Here is an 8,517-nt window from a genome sequence, read left to right as displayed (position 1 = left end):
GCCTACAGGGAAAGAGTCCATTGTAATATACTGAACTTTAGAGGCTAGAGATGAAAGGTAGGGGGAAAAATCCTTATTCCACATGAATGCAGTGATGGGCCTGAGTGGAAACATATTGATGATAGCATCAGTGCACTCTTGGTACATTATTGGTATAGAGAATATTCTGCCTCGTGTGATACAGATACACATTCTCTATGTTTTCTCTTCTGAGAACTGCTGGAGGTCAGGTACTATGCTTTATTTTATTTATTTTTCCATGTAAATCACTTCTCTGCCCAGGTCCTTATTATGTAAACAGTAGGTATAAAACATTGCAATTATACTCATGAATGGGTAAATGATTACCCATTTCTTAGAACCTAGAATAAATCTGTCCTGCACTTTTAAAGAAAAATGAAAATTGACATCCAGCATCGTAAATGGTACTTATCAAAGACTGCTGATGGATTTTTTAAAGAATTAATCGCAGGACTTTTATTTAATGAAAAACAGGAAGGGATTATTATATTTTATCCTGTTTCATATCTCAGCCACTGGCATTGGATTTAGTTTCTTGGAACGGCAACATGGCAAAAGTTGAAAGGAAACTGTTTGGTCTGACTGGTTTTTTGTCTTTTGGCTATGTGATGAATAGATGTAAAATCAACTCAGGTGGAAAACAGCCCCGCTGCTGCTTCTGTAGCTCTGTTAACTGACAACAGCATTATTGCCCCCCGCCCCCACCCCTCCTACCCAAATGAGGGGTATTTAAGTGACAGGTACAAGTTAGACACTTGGAGTTAAAATGACCGTAATGGTGATTGGCCATTCTTCTAATGTTTTGAGGTCTAACCATCCAGGAAGGTCTTTAAGTCTAATTTTCCTGGCTCAGAAGAATTTAAATCAAAGCTATCAAATACACTGTTTACATCTCTTATCTGTCTTAGTTTAAGGTTTATGTGCTACTTTTAATGTTTATGTGTACTTAAAAAAAACTATTTGAAACTAAAAGTCTTGACAGTCTGAAACTTAACTGGGAAAAATGTCAAGCACTTTAATGGAATTTTTCCCATGATCTGTAGAAGAGGTTTTTTGTTTTTTTAACAGATGGTTCAAATGGACAAAGCAGTGAAGACAGAAATTAAAAGCAGATCCATAAGAAAAATATCGGTTCTCAGAAATCCTAGAGACGATGGCACGACTAGCTGTAACACAGCAGTTTCTCTTGCTGTCAAGCTCTGGAGAGAACAGAAATTTATTAGGTGATCCTCTACCAGAGGAGGGGTAACTGCCCCTTGGTGGGAATTAACTATTCATTTAGGACTCTAGCCAACTTCAACAATTTGGGAATCTCCATGGCTGTAGGGCAGTTCCATCCAGGTGCCCATAAAAGATATAATATTGTGAGGCAAATAGGTTTTCTTCTACAAGTGGGCTCACCTAAGTCCGAGGTGGCTATTTGCGGGATGGGGAAGACCTAAAATCCGCCCACCTTCCCAACAACTTGGAAAAACAATAAACAGCCCCAGGCCTACGAAGGTTTCATTTTGAACATAAAAACCCCCACTTTCTCGGATCAATGAAGTGAGCGGCGGGAAAGACACAAGAAAACTTTGCAATCTGGACTTTATAGGCATTCAGTGGAGACGAGTGAAGTAAAATCTAAACTAATGCTTGAAAGTAGCATCTTCCAACCAGGCTTCAAAATGTTCTCGCAAACTTCAGGGAAAGTGAACGCTGGTTTCTCCCCCAGATGATTCTGGGGAGTGGGTGTGGTGAGAAACGGGGGGTAGAAGAGCTGTGTTGGGAGTTTGAGAGCCGTCTGTGGAGTGCAGGACCCCAAGTTGTCACCATAGGCCACAGGGCGCCAGGAAAGGGGACAGGGTTAGCGCCGGGTCCGGCCAGAGCGCGCCTCGCTGTTGGGCGGCAGGGGCGCGGAGCCCGGGAGCGCAGCCCGCGGGGGGCGGGTGGGGGCGGAGGGTAAGCGGGAGAAGAGCGGGGAGGCGCGGCGCGGGGGGCGCGGGGGGGGGGGCAGAGGGTAAGCGGGAGAAGGGGCGGGGAGGCGCGGCGCGGGGGGCGCGGGGGGGGGGGCAGAGGGTAAGCGGGAGAAGGGGCGGGGTGGGCGCGTGGGGGGCGCGGGGGGGGCAGAGGGTAAGCGGGAGAAGGGGTGGGGTGGGCGCGGGGGGGGCAGAGGGTCAGCGGGAGAAGGGGCGGGGTGGGCGCGTGGGGGGCGCGGGGGGGGCAGAGGGTAAGCGGGAGAAGGGGCGGGGGGCGCGGGGGGCGGGCAGAGGGTCAGCGGGAGAAGGGGCGGGGTGGCGCGGGTGGGCGCGGGGGGGGCAGAGGGTAAGAGGGAGAAGGGCGGGGAGGCGCGGCGAGCGGGGCGCGGGGTGGGGGCAGAGGGTAAGCGGGAGAGGGGCGGGGTGGGCGGGTGGGGGCAGAGGGTAAGCGGGAGAGGGGCGGGGTGGCGCGGGTGGGCGCGCCGAGGCGGGAGGAGGGTCTCCGAGCCCGGGTCCTATTTGCCAGCTCTCTGAGCCTGCGTCCGCGGAGGGGGAGGGTTTCCCCGGCCGGGCCGGAGCGGCGACTGGGCGCTTCTGGCTCAGCGCACAAACCACTGTCAGGACCGCGGAGCGGAGCTGCCGGAAGTGCCCGCGAGCCGGAGGCAACTTTCCTGCTCCCGCCGCGGCCCGCCGCCGCCGCCGCCGCCGCCCCGGTGCTCGCAGCGACCATGCGCCGCGACGCCCGCAGCCTGAGCCGACCCGCGCCCCGGCCCAGCCCCGGCGTCTGCGCCCGCCTCGCCTCCCGGGAGGACTGAGCCCGGAGGCGCCCGCGCACCACGGGAGCCCGGCGCAGGCGGCGGGGCGCGCGGGGCCCGTTTCCTCTGCGCAGTCCCCTCGCGTCCCGGCGCGTTCCCCGCGACCGCGCGTCGCAGCGCAGGCCACGGTCTCCGACTGTCCCCGCCCTGACCGCCGGCCCGGACGTGTCCCCGGCGGCCGCCGGCAGTGCCTGTGCCATGGGGCTGCCTACGCTGGAGTTCAGCGATTCCTACTTGGACAGCCCGGATTTCAGGGAGCGCCTGCAGTGCCACGAGATTGAGCTGGAGAGAACCAACAAGTTCATCAAAGAGCTGATCAAGGACGGCTCCCTGCTCATTGGGGCGCTGAGGAGTAAGTGGAGCCGGCGGTGGGGGCGGAGAGGGCGCGGGGTCGGGCTGTGCCCGGGGCGCGCGTCTGCGGAGTGGGCATGGAGCAGACGCAGCTTCTTTTGTTTGAATGGGTTTGGGGACAAAAGCTGAAGAGGTCCCCTGCTGGTGGCCAACAAAGTTTGTTCTTAGGTGTTCTTAGGCATGTTACTTCCATGCCTACAGAGAAGGGAAAGTTCTCCACTGGACCCTGGAATGTATCCTGAGTAAAGTTGTACAAAAACCATCTTTTTGTATAACGTTCCTGGAAAAAAATGCTGGGGACTATTGTTTCTTTCTTTCTTTCTTTCTTTCTTTCTTTTTTTTTTTTTTTAAATCCTTAAGGAAGTATTCAAGAGTTTGCCTTAAGGTAGAACGAAGCTGCTTTGTTTAGTGATATTCAAATAATATGATTAATTTCTTATGTCTATCAGTGGCTCATCATTGGGCATAGTTAATCACTGAGTTGGCTTTTAAAAAAATATGCCTTTGTAGTTTTGCCATTTAGTAAGGTGATGGAAGATGGCATGGACCATTTTATCTCTATACGGGTTATCGTTCATCTTAATTTTTGGTTTGCATTGCAAATCTGGTGTTGGTGGAGTCACCGAGGATGTGAGTTCAGTGGCTGAAGGCCATTCAGAACTTCTGATCATCTATAGGAAGTAAAGACTGCCCTTAGGGATTTCTCCCACCTCCTGCCCCACACCCCCCGGGATCGGGATCTTCACTGTAATTACTAAGACCTTAGGAAGTCTTAGGAAAAGAAACTCCAGAGTTTCTCTTATAGATAACTGAGTGACTAAACGAGAGGCTTGTTACTCTTCCCATGACATATTTACATCTTAATAGAGACTTCTCAATGCTTTAGCCACTGAAAAGAAACCTTGTACCTCTGGCCTCTGAGGGCTGGTAAGTGTAGTATTTTCATAAGGTGGAGAGGCCTTTCGGTGATCTAGCAATCCCCAGGACAGGTGTTGTAGGGGAAGCGTCATTGTATATGTCGAGTGCAAGGTCAGTAACCACATGGTGCTGGAAAAAGACAACATTAGCATCTGACCAGTACTGTGAAGCATGTGTTAGTAATCGTAGGGATGGAGCTTTAGCAAAATGTATTGAAATCAGTGTGCTTCCAAATCCTTTTTTATTTTAACCATCCCAGAATGCTAGAACATTTACTTATCACTTATGTTACTTAACTGGGTAAAGAAAATATGTTTGATGCCCACATTCACTTAATTTCTGAATTTGAGGCTACTACTGATAACAGTATTTACTGATTTGTGAAAATATAATTTATCTGAACTTCTTTCCATCCTGTGTATAGACAAATGTGAACTCTCTTTCCTTTGGGTTTGCAAATCCAGCTTGAGGTCTTGGGACTTAGCCTCTTGTCCTCTTAAAGAGCATGATGCCTCCTCTTGGCCTCTTAGTGAGCATGATGCCTCTTCACAAAGTTTCCCCACCTCAGAGTGCTAAATGCTGAGCCAACTCTTGCTGGTGGGGCCAAATGGTCTACAAATGACATTTCTCTTCACTGCTGGAGAACAGTTTCAGTGTTTCAAAAGTTGAAAATACTTACATAGCTGTGATGAAAGCTCTGAAATGTACATCATTTTACTAGTAACGTGGTGCACTTTATTATGATTTTTGAATCTAGCCTTGTGAGTATCAGGTGATTTTTGTTCTTAGATCTGTTTTTCCCTTCCTAAGTGAAGAAATCTTGAGAGTGTAAGTTTCTTGAATGTATAGACCCTGCCTTGTTACTTTGGCCTTACGCACTTAAATATACAACCTGCTGTCTTTCTAAGATTCTTAGGTTTGTGATGAGAGTATATTACGGTCATGTGCTATACAACAACATTTTGGTCAATAGCGGTGGGGCCATGAGATTATAATGGAGCTGAAAAATTCCTATTGCTAGTGACGTAGTAGCTGTCCTAAAGTTGTAGTGCAATACATTCCTTACGTGTTTGTGGTCACACTGGTGTAAACAAACCTACTGTGCTGCTAGTTGTATAAAAGTATAGAACATACAATTATGTACAGTACATAGTACTTGATAATGAACGACTGTATTACTGGTTTATGTATTTACACTACAATAGTTTTTATTGTATTTTTGAGTGTACTTTCTACTTAAAGTTTGCTGTAAAATAGCATGCCATGTAACACCAGCAGCAGCCTCATGTATCTCCTGTTTATCGTGTCTCTTGATTGTATATTTTGTCTTGTACTTGATTTAACCTCATGTTGTTTTATAAATTTAGTGTAGCTTCGGTGTCCAGTGTTTATAAAGTTTACGGTAGTGTACAGTAATGTTCTGGGCCTTCACAGTCACTCACCACTCGCTCTCCAACCCATCCAAAGTGACTTTCAGTCCCGTAGGCTCCATTCATGGTAAGTGCCCTATGCATGTGTAGCATATTTTATCTTTTAATGTTTTTTTTAATCCTCACTTGAGGATATGTTTTTATTGACTTTATTTATTCATTTGTTTATTTTTAATCCTCAGCTGAGGATGTTTTTACCATTGCTTTTCAGAGAGAGTAGAAGGGGGAGAGAGAGAGAAACTTTGATGTGAGAGAGACACATCGATTGGTTGCCTCCTGCACGAGCCCCTACGGGGGCCAGGGATGGAGCCTGCGACCGAGGTACGTGCCCTTGGCCGGAATTGAATCTGAGACCCTTCATTTCGTGGGTTGATGCTCTAACCACTGAGCAAGACCAGCTAGGGCTGTTTTTACTGATTTTAGAGAGAGGAAGGGAGAGAGAGAAACACCCATCAGTTGCCTCCTGCATTCGGCTGACAGGTGGAACTTGCAATGTGGGTAGTGCCCTGACTGGGAATTGAACCCTTGACCCTTCAGCGCACGGGACAATACTCCGGCCACCTGAGCCACACTAGCCAGAGCCCATATTTTATCCTTTATACCGTATTTTTCCTGTACCCTTTCTGTGTTTAGATATGTTTCGATAAATAAATACTATAGTGTTACGATTGCCCGTCGCCTTCAGTGCAGTGGCATGCTGGACAGGCTTTAGCCTAGGAGCAGCCGGTCCTCCTCTGTAGCCTAGGGGTGTAGTAGGTTATGCCATCTAGGCTTGTGTGAGTCCACCCTGTGATGTTTGCACAACATCGAAAGCACAGTCGCCTAATGACGCGTGTCTCAGAATGTATCTCCGTCTTTAAGCGAAGCATGACTGTACTTTAACATTTGATAATTACTCTTCTCATTGTGGAAGGAAAGCGTTTTATTCCTTGTTAATAGAATTCCCAGCATCACCTGCCAAATACGAAGGATTTGAAGCAGAGGGACCCTTAAAGTCACATGACGGCACTAGTTTTTTCTCACCAAGCCACCTTCTGTCCCTTGGAGAGGATGCTCTCAGGCTGGGCTGCAGCTGCTAAATGCCTGCTGTCTGAAGCTGCCGGGGTAGTAAGATAGGAGTGTGACTAAAGGACACGAAGCCTGCTTAGTTCTATCTTAGATTCAGCAAGGAGCCCCCCCCCCCATCTTGCCCCTTCTCACTTTTATTTTTCTGCCTGAGAAAGTCCTCACCTTCCCTATCTTGAAACTACGCCTTTCCTTCTCTCTACCGACTGTTTCAATAGTGTAGCCATTATCCATTTCAGCTTTATTTTTAGAACTTTGATGTTATTTTCATTAATAGTTAATGGCTTCTTACCTTCCAGTATAATCAATACAATTAATGGTTTATACTTTCCAGTATAATCAATACATTTCTAAGCATCTTCTAATGTTTTCATCTTAGTTAATAACTTTTCTGGTGAGAATTTTGGCATGCACTTTTGGTTAATTCATGCATGACTATTCCAGTAGGAGTTACATATGCTCCTTGATCTCTGGTTTAGGATGTAGATGTCTTTAGTAAGAGTATTTGGAAGGATCCTTATAAATGAAGACCTTAACAAGATGATTTCAATTTCAACTATATGTAAGATACTTAACATATTTTTAAAATAAATTATTGCATTTCGAATTCACATCCACTCTGAGAAAATGGATGACAGTTTATTAAGTGGATTGACATAGACTTGAGTTTAAGTTCCAGACCTGTCAAATGCTGTGTGATAATTGGTAAGTAACTTAACCTCTCTGGGTCCTGCCTTTTCTGTAAAATGAGAGAATATCTATAAAAATCTTACCACTAGGATTATTTGTTCATTTTGTTACAGGCCACATGGATGTTTGGTGAGTGGTATTTGAGAATATTTGATACTGATGAATTGGGTTTTAGTTCATGCTGTAGGACTCAAAATCTCCACCCTTTTCCTTAAACGTTATTCCACAAACTTTGTTCTTTAACAGGTGCTAGTCTTGAAATTTGAGTTGTGAAGTCATAGGCTAATTTTCCTTATTAATTTTCTCCTTTCATGTTTCAAAGAAACATTGCAAAATGTTTCTCATATATAGGATGCCCCCCAAAAATGTATACACACACTTTGAGTAATTATAAAGGCAGTGTTTTAAAAATACTTTTCATTTTCAAAATTGAGCTATTAGCTGTTAAAGTGTGTATATCTTTGTTGATTTCAGAGAGAGGAAAGGAGAGGGAGAGAGAGAAACATCAATGATGAGAGAGTCATTGACCAGCCACCTCCTGCACGCCCCCCACTGGGGGGTCGGGCCCACAACCCAGGCATGTGCCCTGACCTGGAATAGAACCGTGATCTCCTGGATCCTAGGCTGATGCTCGACCGCTGAGCCATGCCAGCTTGGCTGTATACATTTTTTTGGGACGCCCAGTATTTTCCCTTTTATTTTCTCTTTCTTTATACTTTTGAATTCAAAGAACCCTCTTTAAGTAGAGCTTTGTTATTGCAAAAATAGACACACTCCTCTCCCTTCCCCCTCCAAAAAAAAGAAGATACAGAGAAAAGAGAAAAAAAAAAGAGACCAGAAATTGAACTGAATTGAATTGACTGGGTGGGGAGAATGTATCAGCTTTCTTGACTCCACCCTGCCCCACAGCTTCAGGGCCAGCTCTCCTTTCTTATCTCTGTCTCCTTCCTATTAGTGCCTTATAAGGTAGAATCAGCCAGCCTTTTCCTCTGCCTTTAGGATACTGTTTCTCAGGTGTACGTGTCCTTGCTTCTTTGAAAGGAAAAAAAAATTAGTGGGTTCTACTATAGATTTAATTATTTAGTATGATAAATAAGTATATACAAGCATGAAACTATAATTCTTATGCTTATTCATACAATCTTATTCAAAGCAAATCAGTTTACAAATTAAATGTAAACAGTACTGTGAAATCAATAAAAAACTTTTCAACTACATTTAATTAATGGAATGGGTGATGTTTTGCTGAAACAAAATTTCCTCTCATGT

At 45.8% G+C, this 8,517-nt stretch overlaps 1 protein-coding gene across 1 annotated transcript in view; it reads left to right on the top strand.

Annotated features, from left to right (window-relative positions):
• Nucleotides 1–2,823: 2,823 nt before the first annotated feature.
• ARHGAP42 (Rho GTPase activating protein 42) overlaps nucleotides 2,824–8,517 on the top strand; it is a 221,783-nt gene continuing 216,089 nt past the window's right edge. The window contains exon 1 of the mRNA XM_081155734.1: nucleotides 2,824–3,146. Within this exon, the coding sequence (XP_081011860.1) occupies nucleotides 2,993–3,146 (154 nt within the window). The 5' untranslated portion in view covers nucleotides 2,824–2,992. The remainder of the gene's footprint in view (nucleotides 3,147–8,517) is intronic.

The sequence above is a fragment of the Miniopterus schreibersii genome (assembly GCF_964146895.1).
Source record: "Miniopterus schreibersii genome assembly, chromosome: 12".
In the NCBI taxonomy this organism is placed as follows: domain Eukaryota; kingdom Metazoa; phylum Chordata; class Mammalia; order Chiroptera; family Miniopteridae; genus Miniopterus; species Miniopterus schreibersii.
This window is presented reverse-complemented; position numbering and strand designations above follow the sequence as displayed.